Source organism: Anomaloglossus baeobatrachus, chromosome 5 (genome assembly GCF_048569485.1).
Source record: "Anomaloglossus baeobatrachus isolate aAnoBae1 chromosome 5, aAnoBae1.hap1, whole genome shotgun sequence".
NCBI lineage: Eukaryota > Metazoa > Chordata > Amphibia > Anura > Aromobatidae > Anomaloglossus > Anomaloglossus baeobatrachus.
The window spans coordinates 382,433,973-382,461,472 of NC_134357.1; the positions used below are offsets into that span (position 1 = coordinate 382,433,973).

Here is a 27,500-nt window from a genome sequence, read left to right on the forward strand (position 1 = left end):
AAATTTATTGTGAAATTGTCTTTTTTATGAATAGTTTTCAGTGTGTGGTTGTTGTTTTTTGTTTGTTTGTTTTTTTTTATGTTTGTTATTATTTTTTTCTTTTATTCTATATATGTGTAGTTGGGGTTGGCCTAGTGATCTGACCTGTCCATGACAAGGACCTCTGCTAGCTAATAATAGTGAATGGAATCAGATTTACCCACAGTGATGTTATATTACAAGCACAAATAGTCTTATGTCTGTATTTTGTAGCCACCACCCCTGGGAATTCCGAGGGACCAAACATCCGTTCTCATTATAAAACACTGGCTGTGTCCTGCACTTTCCCAACACGAAAATGAGAGAGGTCCAGTATTATGGAGAATGGAGAAATTCAGGCTCCAGCAGCTCATGTCCTCTAATCCAATTCCCTCTTGTTTAGAATCCGAGGCAGCTAGTCTGGGGTATTTTATTAAATGTTGTGGACAATGAATACTTGTGGTTTATTTTCTCTGTATATTTGGCATTATGGATTCAATAACAGATTATCTGCTGGGAATAAAACATGACGTTTCTATAAAGTACAACCCAGGTCTTCTTTATTTATTTGTTTATATAAATTCTAATAAAGACTGTTGTTCATTCTTTCTTTATTTATATTTTTATTGTTCTCACTGTGAATACATCCTGCGTCCTGGAAGGAGCCGAGCTGCGATGTTCAGCTCCTCAGCATTCTCTCCAAGTTCTCTATAGAAATCTCTACCTGCCATTCTGTCCACAGGAGGGAATAGATTTTTATTTTTCCTATATCCTCTATGTATACAATAAAAGTCTAAGGAAATGTAGAGTTTTGTGGCGATAGTTGGATCTCTCCCATGGTGACATATAACACAATGGCAGCATTTCCAGATGGGGGACCGATTCAATAAATCTATAAATGACCACATGTACATGGAGACGGATCTTGTGGACACATTTTATATTCTTTAGTCTTCCTTTTTTTCCCAGACATCATTATAGATTTTTTTTTTATGAATCGTTACTAGGAATTGTGAAGTCTCGACAATAGACTCAATGTAGGACCCTGACACTCATTAGACTTTTTTTAATTCTATTAACAGTGCTAGGTATACTGTTCTGAAGACCTTAGACTATGAAGGCAGAGCACCTAATGGGTTGTTTTCTGGGTGTGTACACCCGCTGCAATGCCCCTGCTTTCCGGTAGGTGGCGCAGTCTGCTTACAGGCAGAGCTCAGCTTCCCAATGATTTTTTTTTTTTTTTGGAAGCTGTACATTGACTTGGGCCTAACGATTCTCAGATCGTCATTATTTGTAACCATAGAGCATGAATTACCTCTTGAGGTCATCAGTGAGAATTTACGACTGGTCAACAAAAGCACGTGATATCCAAACGCACCCACACCCCCATATTTGGCCGCATACATAGCAAAAACGAAGTACAGTGCATTGCTATAATTCATGAATACATCATAAATCGTGAGTCGCGGGGTGATCCACAAATCAAGCCTCCAAATTCACCCAAATGAGTTCCTACTTTGTGAACTCGTTCTCAGGGCGCTATTCTAATGGCCCCGACTACCATGTGTTAAATTATGGCACTGGCAGCAGCAATGTGAACGGCTCCTACAGGGAGGCAGGCAGCATGCAGCCCACCTCTTATGGTGCCTACAACTACAATGGCATGGACCTGAGCGTCGGCCGGGGGAGCGCTGCCGGAGCCGGCCACTATGGGGACAGCACTGCCGGTTTCACAGCCCAGGAGAGCAGGTTCAGAGCCTCCACCAGCTGCCCCCTCTCCTCCCCAGAGCCCCCGAGCCACGGAAAGGGCGAGCAGATCCCCACAGACCCAACCACCTCCGGCACCAGCCACTTCCCAGAGGTGGAAGAGACCAGCGCGTCTTCAGATCCAGAGGAAGCCGCCCCGAGAGGAGGCAGCAGCGCCCCCCGGACACAGGAGTGCAGCCCCCCTGGAGCGACCGCTGCAGACGGACAGACCCCACAGATCTTCCCCTGGATGAGGAAGCTGCACATCAGTCACGGTACCAATGCTTTTTATTTTCAATTTCACAGGGGCGAAGAGAGGAAACTCTCTATCCACGCAGCTTCTCGCCCTTGGTGCCCCAGCACTATGGTGTGCACATAGCCACCCAGTGCAGAATATGTACAGGGGGGAATAGACTGCTGTAAGATGCCACCGAGCGGGGCTGAGCTTCATATCTACACCTAGAGCACTCAAACATGTCCTAGGAAATGTCTAATAAACTTGTGCAGGGTGGAGGATGCTGTGGAGCTGATATTACACAGATAGGCCAAATGATAGCACCAAAAACTGAAGAAAGAGCAGCAGAAAGGAAAAAGAGAATAGGCAGAACAGATCTGTGCTGAGAGAAAGGATAGCAGACAGGGGAAGAGGAGAATGACCCAGGTTTCTGGGGAAAAATAAAAATAAGGAGGGGACGGCAGAGAAAGCAGAGAAAGCAGAAAGGGGAGCGAAGTCGGAGAGGGAAGTGTAGATTTGTGGGGGAATCTGAGAGAACATTATGTAGGGTGCTTCTGGGGACAGTATAGACAAGTGAGTGCAGGTTACAAGTATAAGGGAAGGCGCAATGGCAATGTGGGGGCAGGAGAAAGAATAGGATGATTTCCCCATTAAAAGATATATATATATATATATATATATATATATATATATATATATATATATATATATGTAACATTTTTTGGTAATAATGTATATATATATAAAATTATGTTTGTTAGTTTGTTTTTTTTTTACATGAAAATATATATATATATATATATATATATATATAGGGCGAGGGGCACAGATTTGTTTGTCAGTAGTAATGGCGGCAGAGAAGTCAGGGGCATATAAGAGTAAAGCCTGGTGTGTAGGAGACAGCGGTGGGCACACAGGTGGGTGCTGCCATGCACCACAAGTAATAACCGCTTTGTTCACAATGCAGATATGACAGGTCCGGATGGGAAGAGGGCACGGACCGCCTACACCCGGTACCAGACCCTGGAGCTGGAGAAGGAGTTCCACTTTAATCGGTATCTGACCCGCAGGAGACGCATCGAGATCGCACATGCCCTGTGCCTGTCTGAGCGGCAGATCAAAATCTGGTTCCAGAACCGCAGGATGAAATGGAAAAAGGATAATAAGCTGAAAAGTATGAGCTTGGCCACAGCAGGCAGCGCCTTCCAGCCCTGACGAGGGGCACAGATGCCAGGACTGCACTCTTAGCACTCTTCTGGGACACCGCTAGTGGCACTTGCTGGGCTCTTCCTGGAGGACACTTTGCTGGGCTCTTCCTGGAGGACACTCGTGGCTCCTGCCCAGACTCCCCCATCTTCCCACCATTTCTAGCTGTGTACAGTGCGCCCAGTCGCCGTGACGTTCATTGTTTGTGACTGTAAGATAATGCTGCTTCGTATGGACTACATGGCATGATCATCCAGCTCCTCAGTGTTGTAACTTATTTATAATTAATAATAATAGTAATAATAATAAAACAAAACGTCGTTGAATGGTTTACAGGTCTCTATCTTTTCCAGGACAGGTGGGCTTTATTGATGCACTAAACCCCCTAGGTTTCAATTTCAATGTCAGCTCTGTGTTCTTTCTTGGTAGTTTTGTGTTGTTGAATTGTTATCTTGTTACAAGGTATTAGACTGCAGCTATCACACCAGTAAGTGTTGGGGGAGTGAGTGACATGTTTGGTTTTGTCTATTGCCGGTACCTGTATTGTCTATCTGCCCTGGGGATTTGCCAAACCATTGTTGTATTTGTATTCATATTAAAAAGAAATGTTTCTCTTATTTGTCAGCTGTGTCTGGTCTGTTCACTACTTTCCCTTATCGTGCATTGCATTTGTTGATCGGACATAATTATGTGTATATCTTGTATGTCACTTGTATGTGTAAATATTTATACAGAACAAGTACCACTTTCAAGGAGGTCAAACAAATATTTATCGTCAAGATCAATCGTATCGATTTACCTAGCGATTAGAAAAGTTATAAAAAGTTTCTGAAAACTTCCCAAACTATCAAAGTACTTTCACTCCCCCCTGCACATATTAGGACCCACTCTGGTCACACATCCAAACACTAAATACTCAATAGTTTAGGTAACAACTAGTAGAAATCAAGTCAGATGTGGTACACTTACCCCAGCTCTGCTAGGCCTGTCGGACGAGTTAAGGGCAGGCTGACATCCCAATACTATTGCTATTTTAGTAGAGGCAAAACTACACCCAAAGTAGGTATGACATTTACATGTCAAATGGGTACGGTTTTATCTAGAAGTTAGATCGTAAAAATGGCCCAGACCTCAGACAGATACCCCCTCACTGGCTCGCAAAAGTCACGTGAGCTCCATAAACTTAGGTTTATGGTTTTAGGGAGTTGACAATGTACAATATATTTCACATTCTCCACAATGTTAAGTGACAGTTTAACTGGCTTGTGAGGGACGCAGCCAGGGAGGATTGCAGCAGATGAGCAGCTACAGGGAATGGCACAGACTGCACAGGCGAGCGATCCGGAGACAAAAGTAAGTTCACAGTCCCCATATCTACCTTAATGGCAAGATATTCTGTCTGCTGCAAAATTGGCGCATATGTGATCCAATGGCGCAAAGATCGAGAAGAAAGGATCGTGATTAATGATACTACGAAATGCAGAATTGTCTGAAAGTGTGTGGATCGTTTGTAGCCATGACGAGGATCGATCACATCTCACTAAAGAGGTCGCATGTACGATAAGTAGGTAGCTGGAATGTTATTAAATGGAAACTACTATTGCATAAATAGTTAATTCTAAACAGAATCAATGTAATTTGCTAAATAATGTAATGTTTGTTAAATAATGATGAGATAGATAGATAGATAGATAGATAGATAGAGGGATGGATGGATGGATGGATGGATGGATGGATAGAGAGAGAGATAGACGGATAGATAGACAGAAAGACAGACATACAGATAGATAGATAGATAGATAGATAGATAGAGGGATGGATGGATGGATGGATGGATAGATAGAAAGAGAGATAGATAGATAGATGGATAGATAGATAGATAGATAGATAGATAGATAGATAGATAGATAGATAGATAGATAGAGGAATAGATAGATAGAGGAATAGGTAGATAGATAGATACATAGATAGATAGATAGATAGATAGACGGATGGATAGAGGAATGGATGGATGGATGGATAGATAGAGGAATGGATGGATAGAGGGATAGATAGTATATATATATATATATATATATATATAAAATGGAGAAATTAAATATAGCTAGAATATATAGATAATATGAGCATCTTTTGTGTCCTGTATTTGTGGGTCCATTCCAGCCTACAGCATTAATATCATACTTTTAATTTAACAGGGATACATCGCCTATACAGGTAAAATCGTTTGATACAATAGATAATAAACATTTTTTTTTTCATATACTGATAAGATGTGTAAGATTTGGGCTGCTTAAATGTCATTTAGATGACTATATGCAGATAAGATATTTACAGTAAATGAGCAGATGCAGCATCTGTTGTGGCTTCAGATCTGTTCTCAGAGTTCACCTCACTATGTGTCAAGAGAAATGGATTTAGTAGTGAATTACAGATGACGAATTATCTATGAGAGTCGTTTAGCGAGTCAAATTACAATAGGAATACTGTGCTAAAATTGGTGAATGAATAGAGTTTTTGCATTCCATTTTTTCGGTGTTTATAGTTTAGTTTAATAGAGTGAAATTGCAATTCGACACTGAAGATCTTAATTACCCTGACTGCAGATGAATGCGGCAGATATTGCAGGATGAGGGGTATCTGGGGGGCAGAGATGAGTAGGTGCTGGGGGTGGGGGGCAGAAGTGTGTAGGTGCTGTGGTGGGGGGCAGAGATATGTAGGTGCCCTGGGGGGGACAGAGATGTGTTGGTGTTCTGGAGGGGACAGAGATGAGTAGGTGTTCGGTAGTGGGGGGCAGAAGTGTGTAGGTGCTGTGGTGGGGGGCAGAGATATGTAAGTGCCCTGGGGGGGTCAGAGATGTGTAGGTGCTCTGGGGGGCGAGGGGGGGCAGAAAAGTGTAGGTGCTCTGGGAATCAGAGACGTGTGGGTACTGGGGGGAGAGGACAGGGATTTGTAGGTGCTCTGGGGAGGGAAGAGATGTGTAGGTGCTGGGGGAGGCAGAGATATGTAGGTGCTCTGGGAGGAAAGAAATGTGTAGGTGTTCTGCGGGGACATAGATATGCAGATGCTCTGGGGGGACAGAGATATGTAAGTGCTCTAGGAGGACAAGGATGTGTAAGTACTCTGGGGGGGACAACAGAGATGTGTAGGTGCTCTGGGGGGAAGATATGGGCATGTGCTTTGGGGGTACAGAGATGCGAAGGTGCTCTAGGGAAACAGTTGTGTATGTGATCTGGGGGCAGAGATGTATAGGGGCTTTGGGGGGACAGAGATGTGTAGTTGCCCTGGGGGGACATAGATGTGTAGGTGCTATTGTTAGACAGAGATGAGTAGGTGCTATTGTTAAACAGATGTCTAGGTGCTGTTTGGGGACAGAGATGTGCAGGTGCACTGGGGGGACAGAGATGTGTAAGTGCTGGAGAATAAACAGGAAAGCGGGGATGTGGCTGTACAGACAAAAAAAGTTATTACTGGGTACTGTTTGCTTCAACTATTTCTTCACAGATTTAAGTCTGTCCAAATAAAAGTGATGTATTTTATAGCCATGAAGAGCTATAAGCCGGAGAAAAAAATCCTTGCAGAAATGCAGAAAGTGGTGTGTGTGTGTGTGTGTGTGTGTGTGTGTGTGTGTGTGAAAATTATTGGTGTATGTATATAGGTGTACCATTTCTAGATGTATCTTTCTTTCTTGCTTTCTTTCTCTCTTTCGATATTACTTTCTATCTATATCTATCTATTTAACTAATAATAATAACATTATTTATCCACTTTTATAGAGCCAGCAATTCCATAACGCTTTACATACATCAACAAGACTGTCCCCATTGGGGCTCACAATCTAAATTTCCTCAGTTTCTTTCCTAGTTTCTTTCCTTCTTTCTTTCTTTCTTTCTTTCTTTCTTTCTTTCTTTCTTTCTTTCTTTCTTTCTTTCTTTCTTTCTTTCTTTCCTTCCTTCCTTCCCATCTATTTATCTATCTGTGTTCTACACTATAATTTTCTGTGAATATTTTCCTGAATAATTCGCTCGTTTTTACATTATTCTAATTCTGATTTGCATTAGTGATAAACATTGCTCTACTTTTAGTAAAATATGAATACTCTTCTGGGCTCTGCAGTAGTGGGCACAGTGCAGATCGTTGCACTTTTCACCCCACGAGCTGCCTGTTGTACCCTGAACCCTCCTTCACCTTTCCTCGATCATCATTCTGCTGAGAATTAACGTTTCTATAATTACCAAACTATCCCTTTTCCTCTTAATGCGGGGAAGTTTGTGGAGTGAAATGTTTTATTTGCTGGTAAGTAAGTAGGTGATGGAAATCTGCTAAGCGATTTAATTAGGAATATCAAATGAAAAGCAAAGGGGCACAAATGAGCTGAAAAAGCGCAGCTATTCTAAACGATTAAATCGCCATTTTGGCAGGATAATGGGGTTTGCATTCTGAATAGGAGAAGCTTTGCACATACCCCATCAATTATTCATAGAGAGAGGGATCATTGCGAGGTCAGCAGTCTGGTGCAGAGAACAGAACCAACCAGAGCTCACCCTCCACTGTCGGGAATCGTTACCCACAAGGGTCACTGTCCAGGAGCCAGGGCAGGACATTGGCAGTATGGCCTGGCAGTATGGCACTGGCACTATGGCACTGGCACTATGACACTGGCACTATGGCACTGGCACTATGACACTGGCACTATATTCTGATACAATATAAATTGCAATAATACATATAGCTATTATGACAATTAATAAATATCAGACATGTGCATTACTGCGGATCAGTGAAATTCTAGCATTTGTCCCTCTCTTCTCTCTTTTACAGTCCAGAACAGACAAAAAAATATCTTTAACAAATTCTGGGAATTTTTACTGATCCTGTACAAAAAGAGGGGCTAAGTTCATTGCAGCCATGGCAATTATGGCAGCAGATTGAGTGACCTGCAGTACCCAATAATGAACAGCAGAGCCCGCCTTAGACCAGGTTCACATACAGTTTATGGCCATAAATACATTGACCAGCTGATACCTCTACCTAAAAACATTTAAAAACATCCGATATCCTTCTCTTATCCATGTTATGTGTGATACCTATGATGTTATTAAAAAAAATAAAATAAATGAATCAGTAAATATTGATGAATTTGATTTGGAGGAAATATAATCACCTCTTTATATAAATCAGATACCTGCAGGTTACAGCTCATCATTCCCTGTAAGATTAGGATGCAGTTAATTCTTTATTTTACTAACAATTATAAAATAGTTGCTCTTACATAACAAAAAAAAATAAAAATAAAGAGAGGCCAAGATACATCCAGTCTGTCTGCTGCAGCCCCAGGGCAGCCTGACAGGGGCTTGTTAGCACCATATCATGGTCCTTGAGGTCAAGAAGTAAAGGGGTCAAAAGTTTACGTATGTAATTCACTGCTCTATAGATCCACTGCACTTACAGCAGATTTCAGACCCTTCTGTATAGAGCACATGCACTCTCTGAAGATAGCCACACAAGTGAGAAGTTAATCTACTGGGTATCAACCGAATTAAATCATAGTGATCATCAATATATCTAATATACAGAATTAACCAAATATGTATATATTAATATATAATGTATATGAATGGTGGCTACAGTGACTGCCAATTGAGATTAATGCATAGTTTTTACGCTTTGTGCGCACGCTGCGTTATTGCATGCATTTCCTTCCCAAGCAAAGTCTATGAGATTACAGTTTTTCATATTGCAGCTTTTTTTGGCTGGTGACCACAAAGATGCAGCATGTCAACTCTTTCTGCGTTTTTGCCTGCGTTTTGAGCCCTTCCAGTCAATAAATTTAAAAAACGCACTGGGCAAAAACTCGGTAAAAAAAAAAACCGCACAGAGCACACTCAATAGCCATTGTTATCCTCAATAGTCATTAGTGCAAATGCAGTGCACCATATCGTCATCTCAAAACATGTAGTATGTCATAGGTAATGGTGGACATATTTTCAAATGTAAAGAGAACGCTTGAATAATATGTCTACTGTAATAACATGGAATACATAGGGCAGAATCATAGCACATGGGGGTATATTCTCATGGAGGCAGATCAGCTATCAGGTAACCCCAGCGATTGGTGTAATACATATCTCAACAACATTCAATGGCAATATTAATATTTTACTATTCTCACTGACCATTACAATTTCAATCAACGATGGTAGTCATCATTATCATTACATATATATATATATATATATATATATATATATATATATATATATATATATGTGTGTGTGTGTGTGTGTGATAATACAAATAAATTAATGTTTAAGAAGTTCTTGCAAATTACTTATAGTTACTTTACATAAAGGAAGATGCATAGAGTAGTCATTTAAATAGGACAACAATTATAAGAGACCTTTTAGGACAAAGAAGCTAAAGACAAATCAATTGCTAATACTCAACTCAATTTTTTGAATAGTAAGTAAACACACACAAATAATAATAATGACAATAATAATACATATAATATTGCTACAAAAATATGACTTCCTGCAACACTATTCTTAGCATGTATTGTAATGACCATAGTATTATTTTATTTTATTTTTTTTATTTTAATAATAGTTTAATATTTAGTATGAATTTTATTGTCAATTACAAGAAACAAGCCAGGGGCTATATCGCATCTAGTTATGAGAGCAATAAAATGCTGCTACACTATAATCACATTACATTTTTTCACATTGTTTAAAAAAAAAAAAATACTAGCTATGTAGTGTGTTCCCATCTTCATATAAAACATCCAAACACTTGCTTGCTATCAAAAACATATTTCCTAATGTTCTTGTCATATACATGTGCGTTCATGTTAATGTGCTATGAAAGTGCCATCATTGTGTATATATATATATATATATATATATACACATACACGTGTGTGAGTGTGTGTGTAAACATTTGTATATATAAATGTGTATGTGTGTATTATGTATATATACAGCATATGTGTGTGTGTGTGTATATATACAGGTATACACACACGCATATCTATACATACATGTGGATGTGTGTGTGTGTGTGTGTTTGTATGTATATATCTGTATATGCACACATATATATATATATATATATATATATATATATATACACAGGTAAAATATATCTTTGTACCGTGTCTGCTTCACATAACTTGTTTTTTTTGTTGTTTTTTTTTTTACTGCACTATTCTATGTCCTGTTGTGTATAAATATGTGACTCTTCAGATTTTGTGTTATACCATGCCTGATGAAGAGAACTGAGTAGTAGTAGTATAAGAGACCTTTTAGGACAAAGGAAGCTAAAGACAAATCAATTGCTAATACTCAACTCAATTTTTTGAATAGTAAGTAAACACACACAAATAATAATAATGACAATAATAATACATATAATATTGCTACAAAAATATGACTTCCCGCAACACTATTCTTAGCATGTATTGTAATGACCATAGTATTATTTTATTTTATCTTTTTTTTTATTTTAATAATAGTTTAATATTTAGTATGAATTTTGTATGTGCGTTTGTATGTATATATCTGTATATGCATATATATATATATATATATATATATATATATATATATATATATATATACAGGTAAACTATATCTTTGTACCGTGTCTGCTTCACATAACTTGTTTTTTTTGTTGTTTTTTTTTTTACTGCACTATTCTATGTCCTGTTGTGTATAAATATGTGACTCTTCAGATTTTGTGTTATACCATGCCTGATGAAGAGACCTGAGTGGTCTCGAAAGCTTGCTATTATTACCATCTCTTCAGTTAGCCATTAAAGATATAAACTTCTGAGGACTCTCAGTTCTTTTAAACAAACGTTTTGTGTGTGTGTGTGTGTGTGTGTGTGTATATATATACTTATATGTATTTATATATGTGTACAGAAATATATATAAATATATACATGTAAAGCACACACATACACGCATATTTATATATGCATATAATATATATGCGTGTACATGAATATATATACATGCAAATACATGTATATACAGAGAAAATGTTTATCTGTGTGTTTATATATATATATATATATATACATGAGTAAATAAATATATATTTATATAACTGTGCACACACACACACACACACACACACTATCATTCATCTATCTATCCATCTATCTATCTATCTATCTATCTATCTATCCATCCATCTATCTATCTATCTATCTATATCTATCTATCTATCTATCTATCTCTATCTATCTATCTATCTATCTATATCTATCTATCTATCTATATGTATCTATCTATCTATCTATCTATCTATCTATCTATCTATCTCTCTCTATCTCTCTCTATATCTATCTATCTATCTATCTATCTATCTATCTCTCTCTATCTATCTATCTATCTATCTACATATATAGAGTTCATGGAGCAGCAGTGATTGCACTTTGATGGCACATTGTCTCCTATTTTTTCTTGCTCTGAGCCTCCATGTTCTCCCCTGTAGTTGGGGGCTCTGACTCCAGGCCCAGGGTCCCGATATAGAGTGTGTCCCGATATAGAGTGTGCTGTATGTGGTGCTGGCTGTGGGCTGTGGAGTGGGAGAGGCCAGCACAGGGTGAATCGCAGGTCACAGCTTGTTGGAACTATATGAAAATGCCAGCGGCAATCACACACCACGCCTCGCTGTTTAACAAAGACTGACAAACTATGAGATTAATTTCCACCCCCAAAAAAACTGGGGATCTGTATTTCTAATGGGCTCATAAGACCCCTGTGCCGGACCTCACCCAGGAGCACAGCCTTGTACTGCGCTGCTTCTAATGTATGTGCCAGCAGAAGGACCAGAGGGTTTTTATAACATCCTTGAACCTCTGTGACATCTAACATTTAACACTATGGAAGAAAGCAAAATATACAGGAAGAGGCAAGAAATGATCAAGGTACGTGGACATGGCAGAAAAGAGGTGGGGGGAGGCGCAGCAGGGGGTGGGAATCACACAGGTAGAGACCCCACAACACCCAGGGACAGACATGGGGAGGTGGGTACAGGGCGCCTGCATAGAAAGACAAGCTAGATCTTATTGTTATATATATATATATATATATATATATATATATATATATATATATATATATATATATATATATATATATAATGGGTGATATCCTATCAGGCAATATTAAATAAATAGTTAGGGGCCCTAATTTTTTTTTTTTTTTAAATAGGTTATGAAGAATGATAGACGATATCAGTGGCTGCACAGGTTATTTTCTTCATTTGATCTTAGGTTGAAATATTTGTAATAAGGTAGTTAGGAAAATACATAAGTTGGTATGTGTATAGATAAATATTACAGATATAGGTTTAGAGAACAGATAGATAGATTATAGATAGATAGATAGATAGATAGATAGATAGATAGATAGATAGATGGTCAGTATGCTTATTTATCATCCCCTTATCCAAACCAGTGATAAAATATCTGTTCCGACATAAATAAACATACTGATCATCTATCTATTTATCTATCTATCTATCTATCTATCTATCTATCTATGCCTATATAACTGATCTCTAACTGTATATCTATAACATTTATCTAAAAATATAACTTTATATATCTTTAAATATATTTTTCTTTTTATATATATATTGCCCAAAAAAAATAAGGGGAACATGCACACAACAAAATAGTATTTTAGTGTTCCCTTTATTTTTTTAGCAGTGTGTGTGTGTGTGTGTATATATATATATATATATATATATATATATATATATAAAAAGAGATAGATAGATAGTTAGATAGATAGATAGATAGATAGATAGATAGACTAGTGCTTGTATTTTTTTGTGTTCATACATTTGAATGTAAAGAATACAGATATATTTATTTTTTACTTTGTGCCGACAAGTTATGATTAAACACTTATTTTGTGATATGTGCATTAATTGTAAAATCGCAATGTACAATATGTGTATTAGTGGATGGAAGAAAAGTTGTTTTTAGAAATCTCTTGGACTTTCGTTTGTTGGATGTTTTCCTGGAGTTTGGTTTGTAGGTTTCTTATGATTTAATAAACTTAGTGGACAGTTAGTTATGTGCCTGTGACTTTATTTATTCATAGTGCATTTAGTGAGTAATATCTAGATTAATTTCTGAAAGAGTTAATATGTGATATTAATAAAGAACACCTTTCATGTCTTACCTTTTATATATATATATATATATACATATAAATATATATATATATATATATATATATATATATATATATATATATGTGCCTTTATTTTGGCAAGCCCTGTGCATTGATAACCAGGCTGTGTAATTTTGGGACATTGCTGCTGACTCCTTGTATGTGGAGTATCTGCTGTGCAGTCTGTGTTTAGCCCTCATATCATTACACCCGGCAGATATATTTATGGGGTGAGGTTCATTCACGTTTCCTCTTTTATTACCTGAGGACACCACGTTATTGCATAATGTGTATTTGAGTGTTCTCTATTATTCATCACTGACTACATGCTTTATGCATTGAATATTCACGTTATTGTCTGTGGTGCTAATAATATTATTTGCGGTTTTGGAGTTCTTTGGTCTTAATTCTACACTGGATCTGCCAGCAATCAAGGTGAAGATTATGTCTGTCTTCTGTATGTACCCTGTAGATCCGAATTTGTGTGAGGACAATCATGTCACAAATTCGTGTCTGGGGGGATATGCAGTTGACATAAACGCTACAGGAGATGCCGTGTGAATTAGGCGCTTCGTCTTTTGCACCATGCGGTTTGTTAACTTGAACTTGTTTTGCATTTGGAGAATTCTCAAAAACTTTAATCACGATTTAGTGATCCTATAATTAATTACAGTGATCATCATCCGACAACATTCATTTACTGTTTGCTCTGCTGAAAATGTCTTCTATTTCTCCCCACTGTGCTCCAGTGACTTGCAATAGGCAATTTAATAATGTGCCTAAATGGAATTTAGTAAAGCAAGTATCCCGAATTAGTTGATGAATTTTCTATCGATCCCGAGCAGGACGTATTTGTCTCTGCCAGTCTGTGCTGAACCTCCCGTCTGCAGACGACAGCCAGACCCGTCCGCCGCCTGCAGCCCAAATCTGGGTTTTCACTTTCAAGGAAGATTTTCTACTAGTCAGACACTTTTATTTTGGAAGATGATGCCAGCGATGGAGGAGGGGTGATCTACACGAATGCATGGCACCCTGTATAGTCATAATGCAGGAGCTTGGTAATTAGAAGGGGTGGGCACTTTGGGGGGGGGGGGGCGATAACCTGCCTGGCTGCCTGCGCTATGGCGCACGTTTCCTTATCCGGGGATGGAGGGAACATTTCTATTGGCCCTGGGTGTCACATGCAGACTCAACTTTGTTCACTTGACAGTAAGTAGGAGGGTTCTACCAAACAGGAAAACGAGCAGGACTACAGGAATAAATCCTACATGGGATTTGGGTTAAATTCAAACAAATAAATGGCCATGAGTTCGTTTTTGATCAGCTCAAATTATGTGGACCCCAAATTTCCACCATGTGAGGAATATTCCCATAGTGATTACCTCCCTAGCTCCTCTTCAGAGTATTACTGCAGCCAGAAGAGGGAAGCCAGCTTCCAGCATGGGGCGACCTACCCCCGACCAGCCTGCACCAGCCAACAGTACTCCTCCTGCCAAGGCTCCGGATCAGCAGCTGCTTCCATGGTATCTTCCCGGACTCACCCCCAAGTTGGACTGCTACCTGAAGACGAGCATCAGAGCCAGACCATCATCCCCAGGTCCCCTCCGTCCTGTGGCCAGGTCTCCTCCGAGCAGAAGCCCTCAGACTCCTCCAGCGAGAGCCCAGTGGTGTACCCCTGGATGAAGAAGGCGCACCTCTCTGCTGGTAAGTGCGCCAGTTGTCTCAGCTATCAACTAAGCCAACACTTGGAAATTGTGTGTCCTTTTAAATTTACGATCTTCTGTTTGCAGGGCAGTATAATTACATCCTCTATAAATTTTTATGACTCCACTTGGCCAACTGCCTTTGAAGTAGACTTTACCATCCTCCTCAAATTTCTCTAAAGCTTTTTTTTAGTGTTGTGGACCTTCCTACATTAAGGTTTTATGTTATTTCTAATTTGTGTTTAAGTGGCAGATTGGGTAAACTTTCACTGCATCCTGTCACTTTAACGTGGTGCTGTTAAAACTTAGTAGCTGGCATGTAACAACTAGGAATCAGGGTTTATGTATAATTGATAGCAAGGGGACAGACAGAGTGCTCTTAACAGCAAAACTTTATTTATTTTTTATATCCATTTTTTTTCTTAATCCAGTCTAACGAGCTTCTATCTCCAGCATTAAGAGTTTGTGTTTGGTTGTCTTGCAGTGAATGGTCCTTATTCTGGGGCAGAACACAAGCGCTCCCGCACAGCCTACACCCGGCAGCAGGTGCTGGAGCTGGAGAAGGAGTTCCACTACAACCGGTACCTGACCCGAAGACGCAGGGTGGAGATTGCGCACACGCTGCACCTCTCCGAGCGGCAAATCAAGATCTGGTTCCAAAACAGGAGGATGAAATGGAAAAAGGATCATAAACTTCCAAATACTAAAATCAGATCTAATCCCTCCTCAAACCTCCAAATGACAGGGGGGGAGCTGAGCCAGAACAAAGGTTCTCCGACCTGTCCCTAAAATCTGCAGCTCAGATCCATTCTGGTTATTTATAGAAAGAAGAAGACTTGGCTGCGACTTGGCTTTGTTCCTTGGCTCATTCAGGGAAAGCCAGTAGATAGATTTCAGATTTGGAGAAGATAGATCTATGTTTCATCTTTAATCACGCCAAACTCTGGTCCATTTGTCATGTTTACATTGCGGTACAAAGGATGAAGGGGGCTTGACAGAACCGACGCTCACTTTAATAAATGAGGCTCCTTGTTCTAGGGGAACTGTATCTTCTCTGGCGTTGTGTTATTACAGCAGGACACTGAGTGTTGCTGGTGACGTCCACATACAATACACTTTATACTTCTACATGGCCAGGGCTGGTTCTTGTCTGATGATTACTGTTTAATAGTTAAATCAACTTCCAGTCCCTTCCTTGCTGCCCAGTGGGGGATATTCCAACACCCAGAGCCATGTAGTGCAAGAACAGAACCAGAAAACCAGTCACCAGTTGATTAACCACATGGTATCATATGTATATACTGCTCTAGCCCACTTGGTCCTATTGTATATACTGCTCTAGTCCACCCGGTCCCATATGCATCTATTGATGTAGCCCACCAGGTCCCATATGTATATTTATACTGCTATAATCCAGCAGGTCCCATATGTATATACTGTATCAGTCCACCGGGTGCCATATGTATATACTGCTCTAGTCCACCCGGTATCATATGTGTATATTCTGCTCTAGCCCACCCGGAATCATATGTATATATAGTGCTCTAATCCACCCGGTCCTATATGTATATACTGTTCTAGTCCACCCGGTGCCATTAGTATATACTGCTCTAGTCCACCCAGTATCATATGTATATACTGCTCTAGTCCACCCGGTATCATATGTATATACTGCTCTAGTCCACCCGGTATCATATGTAATATATTGCTCTAGTCCACCCGGTATCATATGTATATACTGCTCTAGTCCACCCGGTATCATATGTATATACTGCTCCTTCCCCAGTTCCTTTGCTATGAAATATCCCCTTCTTTATTGTAAATAGTCTATAAATAAATATTTTTTTCTGCCGTGAATCTCTGTCTTTATGTGTGCTGGGGTAAGATGGCAGCTCCCTGGTTCTGCCTGCAGGCCGACCTATCTGTAAGTACTGTTTATCTTCTACATTACATCTTATTTGCTCTTACTCACTGTAACACCACTCCATAATGACTGGCAAATAGCACTTAAGGGAAGATGAAAGTTTATTTTACACTTAAGACGCATTACACATTCAGCACAAGATTCTGGGGCTAACAATCACCCTGTTCCTCAATACATTACTTCCCAAATTTAGTTTTATTATTATTTTATTGTATTTTTTAATATTTTTTTTTGCACAGATGTTTCTCAGTGTTTCCAGGTCTTTCTGTGCGTTTTCATATTACAAAGGATCTTGGCCACTGCAATAGCTCAAACCCTGACAAGCAAATAGATAATCAACAAGACAAATGGGTTCTTTTGTGAGACGTGGCCTTGTATTAATTTTCATTTTCGTCCTCTCTTACTGGATTTCAGTTATAGTCTAAATATAATATTTACTATCGGTTTCTTCTCCTTTATATGGTCAGGTATTGTGTTTGTTTCACTAATTATTGTTACAATTAATATATATATATGTATATATATATATATATATATATATACAGTGTATATATATTTATAGTCTATCTATATATCTATCTATCCGCCAGTCTTTCTTTCTATCTACCTATCTATCTATCTATCATCTATCTATCTATCTATCTATCTATCTATCCATCCATCCATCCATCCATCCATCCATCCATCCATCTATCTATCTATCTATCTATCTATCTATCTATCTATCTATCTATCTATCTATCTAACCATTCTATAGATAATGATAGATAGATAGATAGATATAGATAGATAGATAGATAGATTGATTGATTAATATACCTATACCAGTCTGTTTTGTACTGTTAATGATTGTTGTACGTATACCCTCTTTCACTTGTAAAGTGCCATGGAATAAATGGCGCTATAATAAAAATAATAGATGGATAGATAGAAACAGCATATTAGTATAACAAAGGAACATATTATTTTGTGCAACTAAACTATCAGGAAATAATCTTTTATATATATATATATATATATATATATATATATATATATATATATATATATATATATAAAAATAAGTCTTTTTAAACAACAATGATTAATAATTGTGGCACAATCTACCATTACACAAGAATGTTCTGTGTCCTGAGTGGATCCAACAAGAATTCTATTATGTGACATGTAACATTTAAATTAAGATGTATCTTTTCGGAGCAGAAAAATTAGAAATATTATGATTCTCGCATGAATGTTATCTTGCTATTGTAGAATTATTTTGAGGGCCAAACCGTGTAAACTGCCTTTGGAATAAAGAAATATTCAAATTTTCAGCCCTGTAACCCGCATTATTTAAAAGAAGAAAAAAAAAAGTGTACATCTGGCGCAGTCCCTCAATATAATTCCTATTTTCTTCCCTTGTGAGATTGAAATAAAAGACGGTCTGAGGAGCAGAATGGCCAGTGGACATCTCTTTCTGTTGAATGTGAGGTTCACAAGCATTATTTGTAGACACAGTCCAAGAAAAATGTGAGAATTATGCAGAATAATCATTAATCACTCCTAAAAAAAAAAAGAACTTACCCCATGTCTTTGTTATTGAACAGCAAATCTGTGTGGACCTTCTGTTGGGAGAAAAAAAAAAGGTGAAGGCGTCCCTGGATCCTGAAGAGAGACACAAGTGCAACCAGGGCGTTTTTTTGAGTGTTTTTTTTTTATTTTAAACACGTTGGAAAAGTTCTGCAAACATGGCCTGGAAATTAGAAGTTGTGAGAGCAGATTCCAGGATCGCTGAAGGTAACATAGCTGTGTCAAGCTGCTGCATTTTATTACTTCAAATCAAATCAAATCAAATCAAATAAGCTTTATTGGCAGGACCAAATACAAATTAGTTTTGCCAAAGCAAGTGTACATTAGGGCCTGGGGCTGTGGGGATGGTGGGTGGGGATTGTAGGAAGGATGGATGGGGCACATCCAGGGTGGGGACTGTGGGGGCACTTCTAGGATGGGGGCTATGGAAGTCCATGGCTTATGATGGGGCATATCCACGGTGGGGACTGTGGTAACGGTGGATGGGGCATATCCAGGGTGGGGATTGGGGGGCCACATCTGGGATGGGGGGCTATGGAAGTCCATGGCTTATCATAGTTCTCTTTCTCGAAGTCTATGACATTCGCTCACATACCGCGCTGCTATCTCCACTGCGCTCTCTTCTTCCCCCAGCAGGATATATATTTTCTCTTCCTCCTTCATGGAGCTGAAATCCGGGAAGAGATGGGAGAGTCTCCTGAAGTGAGTGTCCCTCACTGCTGAGTACTTGGTGCAGTGTAGCAGGAAGTGGGTTTCATCCTCCAGGGCCTCCAGGTCACAGTGTTGGCACAGTCTGTCCTCCCTTGGCTTGTAGCTCTGCTTGTGTCGACCGGATTCGATGGCTAGACTGTGGGCACTGAGTCTATATCGGCTCTTACCTCCTTTATTACCTCCTGTTACTTGTGTGGCTCAAAATATCCCCCTCCTTCCTCTCTTTGAAGTCTCTTTGATCACAGCCTAAATTTATAAAGAGAAAGTTGCTCTTCTATCTATAGGTGCATGTCTATACTCAGGCTATAGTGTGGAGCAGAAGGCACATGTAGGCCTAATATCTGTCCATAGCATAGCGCCTATATTTCACCTTTTACACCATTAGATTTAGTATACATGGTTTTATCTATATTTTTTCTTATACAAATATTCATAACGCATGCTCACGTCATTGAATTCTCAATATTTTATAAAACAGAAATCTTCAAAGTATCTACATACACATAAGATATATGGTCAATAGCTACATGTATGTATATAGGTGTGTGTATATATATATATATATATACACAGATATATATGTATATATAGTACACACATAATATATACACACACATGTATTATGTGTGTATCTGCTATATATATTTGTATATATATTATATGTGTGTATATGCTATATATATATGTGTATATATATTATATGTGTGTATACTATACACACATACAATATATACACATATATATATAGTATATACACACATAATATTTATAGACATACACACATATAGTATATATGTCACACACATAATATATATATATATACACATGTATATAATATATGCACACATAATATTTATATACATACACATATAGTATATATACACATATATAATATATATACATACACACATATGCATGATATATATACACACACACACACAATATAATAAATAATAATAATATACACACATATAATATATACACACATATAGCATACATACCACACATATATAATATATACACACACACACATATAATATATACACACATATAGCATATATACCACACATATATAATATGCATAATACACACACACACACACACACACACACGCACACACACACACACACACACACACACACACACACACACACACACCCTTAATAGGAGAAAAGAATGTGTAAAGGACAGAGCCTTGGGTTCATCTGCAGGGCACACCAGTGTGATGAACAGGGAGTGACCCAGGAAGCCTTGTGACCTTTGTGAGCCGGACAGTGTGGTGTGTAACATCTCCTAAGGCCCACTGCTCAGATCTTAGCTCACAAATATCTCCGGATCTGTTTCTGTGTTGCATATGGCTGTCTGGATGGCTTCTTCATATCTGATCTATGCCTTGTGTCCCCCTATTCTTGTTTTTTTTTACACATATGCTACAATAATACAACACTGTAGCTGTGTATATAAGTATGCACAATCCAACAACTAGAGCCCAGATGTAAACAGAACATATAGAGGCCATTAGCCCAGTTTTTGCAGGGTGTCTGATTATTCACTTTCATGGCCTATGGCCTTATCCCTGTAAACTGGGAAAGGGAGAGAGAAAAAAAAAGAATGTTGTTGTTTTTTTGTTTGTTTTTCTGCATCCAGTTAAATATTGATGTCAGAATGTTCACTTGTTGGTGTTTTATGTCTGTTTTATATGTGTCCCATACTGGAAATGCAAAAAAATATCTGAATTATGGATGTCATGTGAATGTATAAAATACATATTATTAGGCATCAATTGTCTGACTTTAGTGACTTTGGGGATGGCTTTGGCCACCAGCTAATGGAGTTTGCTGGCTCTATATATAAGTATGAACAAGAAATGAAATAACATGGGAGGCAGGCTTTGTCTACTTACTGACTTGAACCCTATGGAGCAAACAAAGGGAACTACATATGATCCCACAAGATGAGCTCTGTGAATGAGGCTTTTGAGAACTTAATACTGATATACCAACATCAAAATGGATATCTGAATTACTCCATTCATTGTTTAGACCCCAGTGTTTACATCCTTTGCACAATACAGTGTTTGTTGCCATAGATGTCTTTGTAGGAATAGTGGAAAGGCTAATGTATGTACTGAACAAAACTGAACTCACTTTGGATTAAGTCCTTAAGAATATTTCACACACATTAGATTGTATTTATGTCTAGGTATATAAAAATGTTAGGGCTGACTGCAGTAAGCAACATGATTCTATGGAGCAGGGCACCTATACTCTGTGCCACCATACAATGCCCTGGTGCCATATGTACAGAGCTATATTTATGCTATTATTCAGACTAGGTCGGTGTACATGGCACCTAGGGGGCATATTTCCATATATATCTATATATACTTTTTTCTGAAGTTTTGGGGATATTTTTCTGGCCTTTTTTGGGTCAATTATTATTATTATTATTATTATTATTATTATTATTATTATTATTATTATTACTACAAAACACAGCATGCCATTGGTATGGTGTGGTTTAAATTTATTCTGGTACATTTCGTATTTCGTATATAAGCAGTAGAGAAAAAATATAAACGTATGTTTAAGTAATAATAATGATAATAATATAATAATAATAATAATAATAATAATAATAATAATAATGATAATTGACCCAAAACAGGCCAGAAAAATATCCCCAAAACTTCAGTTTTAAAAATAGACAATTTGCTGAATAAACAAATAAATAAATGAAAAAAAAAATAGTGAAGGGGACTGGGATATTCATAATGGCTGAAAATATAAAATAAATACGTTTATTTTTTACTTCTACCACCTGATGGATAAGAAAATAAATCCCAGATTGACACTCAAACTGTATAAAAAAATTGCTTGTGGATTTCCAGCACCTCTATTTAAGAGTAGCATCTGCTTTGTACAAATCGGTGCTAAATACAGCTGTGTGCACTGTGCTCTATAGAAAGAAGAAAACAAAAGCACCAAACACCTTAGGTGGGGGTGCAGGAGGCTAAGGATCTCGACCAAGGAGCTCCACACACGACCAATGCACAGTACAATGGGCAATATGGAACACAAGATGGAACTGCATCTTTTCAATCTGTTCTCCTTACTGAAGGATATCTTAAAGTTTCTAGAAGAGGAAACTATAGCCTCTTCATAAGAAATTACTGTAAATTTCAGAATGTGCATTGAATTAGTACAATTCCTACTTTTTTTTTATTTTGTATAAGTGGTCCATAAAATAGCAGATGTATGTGTATGCATTAATATCTGGGGATGTGTAATTTATGTTTCATTGTTGTTATTTTTTTTTTTAGACTTTACTTCATTAAAGGAGAGATGAATTAATTAATGAGTAAATAAATGGATAGATAGATAGATTGATTGATTGATTGATTGATTGATTTAACAATATATGGGTGTTTATATGCACATCTGTTTTAGGAGACATTCCAGAATTTTATAGTACATATTAAATCCTAGTAATATTCAACAATTAATTATTTATAAAAAAAAACAACGCACAACAACCTTTGAATATGCAGTGGCAGTGTGTTGGAAGAGATAGTCAGAATGAATTGCCAGGGATACCTCCACCATTGTTCTGCAGTGAGGGCTGACACTCGGAGATTTCTCTCAGTCTGTGTCCTCAATGACAGATTTATGATGCCCAATAAAATGGGCTTGTTTAAATTCCCTAAATCAATCTGCGCTCTCATTATATAAACTTTACCTTTTATCTGCCTATGCTTTGAAACCCTCACCCAGATGTCTGGCTTTGTGGCTTTTTTTTTTTTTCTCCTCTCATTTTGGGTCAGTGTCCACAAGAAAAGCAAATGTTTTATTTCATTATTTCATTACTGAGCATCAAACACTCAGATTTGTTTGTTCATGGACAGTATGTTGTTTTATCTTGGAATTTAAACTAAATTCAGTTTGCTTATGTTTTGTACACAGCACATGGTAGATTTATAGATTGATGGGTGGTTATGTCGTGAATGAAAAAATCATATAGATTAGTCAGACAGATAGATAGATAGATAGATAGATAGATAGATAGATAGATAGATAGATAGATAGATAGATAGATAGATAGATAGATAGAGAATTAGATAGATAGAGAATTAGATAGATAGATAGATAGATAGATAGATAGATAGAGAATTAGATAGATAGATAGATAGATAGATAGATAGAGAATTAGATAGATAGATAGATAGATAGATAGATAGATAGATAGATAGATAGATAGATAGATAGATAGATAATTAGATAGATAGATAGATAGATAGATATAGATAGATTATAGATAGAGAATTAGATAGATAGATAGATAGATAGATAGATAGATACATAGATACATAGATGGATGGATAGATGGATGGATAGATAGATACATAGATACATAGATGGATGGATAGATGGATGGATAGATAGATAGATAGAGCATTAGATAGATAGATAGATAGATAGATAGATAGATAGATGAATAGATACATAGATAGATAATGGATAGATAGATAGATAGATAGATAGAGAATGGAGGGATGGATACATAAATAGATAATGGATGGGTGAATGGATAGATAGATAGATAGAAAGATAGATAGATAATGGAGGAATGGATACATAAATAGATAATGGATGGGTAAATGAATGAATGAATGAATGGATGGATGGATAGATAGATAGATAGATAGATACATAGATAGATAATGAGATAATGGATGGATAGATAGATAATGGATGAATGGATAAAGATAGATAGATAGATAGATAGATAGATAGATAGATAGATAGATAGATAGATAGATAATGGATGGATGAATGGATAGATTGTTAGATACATAGACAGATAGATATTTAAATAATGGATGTGATAGATAGATAGATAGATAACAGATAGATGATAGATAGATGATAGATAGATAGAAAGATAGATAGATAGATAGAGGGATAGATAGAGGATAGATAGATAGATAGATAGAGGATAGATAGATAGATGGATAGATAAATAGAAAGATAGAAAGAAAGAAAGAAAGATAGATAGATAGATAGATAGATAGATAGGGAGATAGATATTGGTAGTTTAGATTAGATTGTTGCACAGATCATGTATGTATATTTTAGCATCATTGTGCAGCACCAGGGAAACTGAGGTATTAATAATTATACATGCTTATTATATGGTTGCCCAGTTCTTAGCACAGAAGACCCCGGTGTTTTTGTGGAAGGTCATAGTGGTCCTCTGTGTATGGAAGTGAGACCCCCTCCTCCCCTATCCTGTCACGTGATTCATTAAATAATTAATGCAGAGGTTGCAGGATAGATATGTATTCGTCAGGAAAATCGCAGACATGGTCTCCTTGTGTCTGACGTGAAATTCAACTGTCCTTAAAGAACAGCCTATAGCAGATACCGAGAAGGAGAGCAGAGAGAGGGAGAGGGAGAGAGGCTGGCATAAAACAAGTGGGATCAGAGCCACACCGTGGGCTGGATTATTGTAAGTAGCGGGGATTCCCTCTGTCTGTCTGTCTCCATGTAAATTTATTGTGTCTTATTAATGTTATTGTCGTAAATGGTGACAAATAGCGATCTTCATTTCCTGCCATCCGTCCTGACTCGCAGCTATGTGTGTTTATACCCACAGAGCCGATCAGACAGGATTGTAAGGTTTATTCCCATACAATGTCCTTGATTTATGACAATCGGGGTGTCAGCGCGGTGCATTGTGTGTTTGTGGGAGAGTTGTGTTGTTTATGATGCTGTCCGCACTGAATCATTTCTCAGGATCAGCCTCTGATGAGAATCTCAGCTTCCTCCGCTCCTCTCCGGGCAGTCACCATACACAGCAGAGAGGGACATAGCTGCTTCGGGGTCTCCCATCACCACCCTGCAAGAGGCACCACTGGAGGGGGCAACACTGGAGAGGGGCAACACTGGAGATGGAGCAACACTAGAGGGGGCAACACTGGAGGGGTCAACACTAGAGAGCGGGCAATACTGGAGACGGGCAATACTGGAGAGGGGCAATACTGGAGATGGAGCTACACAAGAGGGGGCAACACTGGAGGGGTCAACGCTAGAGAGCGGGCAACACTGGAGAGGGGCAATACTGGAGAGGGGCAACACTGGAGATGGAGCTACACAAGAGGGGGCAACACTGGAGGGGTCAACACTAGAGAGCGGTCAACACTGGAGCAACACTAGAGGGGGCAACACTGGAGGGGGTAACACTGGAGATGGAACAACACTAGAGGGACAACACTGGAGAGGTCAACACTAGAGAGCGGGCAACACCGGAGATGAGGCAACGCTAGGGAGGGGCAACACTGGAGGGGGCAAAGTACTGGAGATGGGGGCAACACTGGAAGGGGCAACACTGGAGAGGGGCAACACAAGAGGGGGGAGCACTGGAAAGGGGTCACACTGGAGAGGGGAAAATACTGGAGATGGGGCAACACTGGAGAGGGGAAAACAAGGAAAGTTTACATTGGCACCAGTCTCCATAGACTCAGCACTCAGGAATAATAGGCAGCTTAGTTTGTGTGGAGAGAACTGTCCATAAAGTAGGTATCTGAAGTACCAGCATGTAATCACACCCTGTCCCATGTCTGTGTCTGTCACTGCCTGCTTCATGTCCATGCAGGCACCAATCAGTCATCACAGTTAAATAATGAACTGGACAGAACTAGGCAGCATTCATGTGCAAAGCAGAGATCATCTCATGGAACAAAGGCAGACTGGGCAGGTGAATATATATATATATATATATATATATATATATATATATATATATATATATATATATATGCAACCTGCTCCTCAGCACAGCAATGTGAAGCTTCACATATACTAGGAAGAAAGAATAAACAGTAACCTATAGGGTGATAGATGGTTCAGTGTTTGGCCAGCGTAACCTCTGAGCCTCTGAGCCAAATGTATACTGACTGACTGAACAGAGGAAGAAACCCTAATACCATCAGCATAGGGGAACCTCATAACGACCACCAGAGCGAGCACAGCTCATGGTGACAATACAAGTATTGGGGGGTATTGAATAGTAAAGAACTGATTATTCTATTGAATCTGTCAAAATTCTATTGGATGCTTGAGAAATAACGTTTCTTTCCCAAAACAAATATGTGCCCAGTTTATAGACAGTAAGTTGTAGAGAAGATTCTATCTATCTATCTATCTATCTATCTATCTATCTATCTATCTATCTATCTATCTATCTATCTATCTATCTATCTATCTGTATCATCTAGTTATTTTTCTGTTACATATAGTATATAAGAGTTTCCCCATATTTATGCATTGTATATGATATACAATGCATATATATGGGGAAACTCTTATATGAGTTTATTAGGTTTTACATCAAAAGATAAAGAGAGACTGGATGTAATTTGATCCCATACTGTGGTACATCCAGGACAATGTACAAGCCCTCTAGTTAATCATTTACGCAAATGTTTATAATGCACTTTTAACATTACACACCATATATAAGGTATACAGACATTCACACACAATCGGGTTATCATTGCTATTTCCTTTGTGAGAACATTGTAAAACTTCTCCTATAGACAGTCATATGTACACTATATATGCACGATGATAGGTACACTATATATGCACGATCATGTGTACACACAATCAGACAGCTGCTCATAACAGTTATTATTTGTATGGTTAATATTCATAGTTCATACAGTAAGTCATAGAGGGAGCAAATAATAATAATAATAATTATTATTATTATTATTATCATCATCAGAATATTGATTCAAGAGGGCAGAAATAACAAAAGGACATGGAAAGTCAAAAGAGAGGATGGAAATGTGTGGATGAAGATAGAATGAAAGAAAAAAATAAATAGGGATGTTAGGGGCATAGGGACGACAAAGAAAAAAAAAGACCTACAAGCATGTAAAGTTAATAAATGTATAATAATAAATATGCACCATATGAACAGAAAAGAAAACGGAAACAAGGAAATAAACTGAGACGTCAAAGACCAGGAAGACCTAAATAAGAAGATCGGTTTGTGTGTAATATAGATGGTGCTCAGGGCTAAGGAGATGGTTTTGTGTGATGGGGGAGGGGTGAGTGTAGGGTGCTCAGTCCTTGTGGGATGGACGTGGTGTGGTCATTGTGAATGTCTAGTGTAGAAAG

The 27,500-nt window shown here is 38.1% G+C and overlaps 4 protein-coding genes and 1 long non-coding RNA gene across 9 annotated transcripts in view; 4 read left to right on the forward strand and 1 right to left on the reverse strand.

Moving 5' to 3' along the window:
* The window catches only part of HOXB6 (homeobox B6), a 3,621-nt gene extending 3,055 nt beyond the window's left edge, over window positions 1-566 (forward strand). Inside the window, exon 2 of the mRNA XM_075350050.1 lies at window positions 1-566. This exon is cut by the window's left edge and continues 611 nt beyond it. The gene's annotated coding sequence lies outside the window, so the exon portion shown is untranslated.
* LOC142311537 (uncharacterized) overlaps window positions 1-4,259 on the reverse strand; it is a 12,953-nt gene extending 8,694 nt beyond the window's left edge. The window contains exon 1 of the long non-coding RNA XR_012754276.1: window positions 4,175-4,259. This is a non-coding gene — a long non-coding RNA (uncharacterized LOC142311537). The remainder of the gene's footprint in view (window positions 1-4,174) is intronic.
* HOXB3 (homeobox B3) overlaps window positions 1-27,500 on the forward strand; it is a 51,277-nt gene that overhangs the window by 7,682 nt on the left and 16,095 nt on the right. For 2 of the 5 annotated variants that reach the window (XM_075350040.1, XM_075350044.1), the window contains exon 2: window positions 18,621-18,810. The gene's annotated coding sequence lies outside the window, so the exon portion shown is untranslated. Of the gene's footprint in view, window positions 1-4,446; window positions 4,559-11,991; window positions 12,147-18,620; window positions 18,811-24,736; window positions 24,823-27,500 lie in introns of those variants that run through there. The other 3 variants (XM_075350041.1, XM_075350042.1, XM_075350043.1) reach the window with 3 other exon arrangements.
* HOXB5 (homeobox B5) lies at window positions 1,459-3,787 on the forward strand. Its single transcript, XM_075347645.1, has 2 exons — window positions 1,459-2,039; window positions 2,967-3,787. The coding sequence occupies exons 1-2, from the start codon at window positions 1,523-1,525 to the stop codon at window positions 3,212-3,214; spliced, it is 765 nt and encodes a 254-aa protein (XP_075203760.1). The 5' UTR covers window positions 1,459-1,522; the 3' UTR covers window positions 3,215-3,787.
* Window positions 14,512-17,493, forward strand: HOXB4 (homeobox B4). Its single transcript, XM_075347646.1, has 2 exons — window positions 14,512-15,108; window positions 15,592-17,493. The coding sequence occupies exons 1-2, from the start codon at window positions 14,703-14,705 to the stop codon at window positions 15,894-15,896; spliced, it is 711 nt and encodes a 236-aa protein (XP_075203761.1). The 5' UTR covers window positions 14,512-14,702; the 3' UTR covers window positions 15,897-17,493.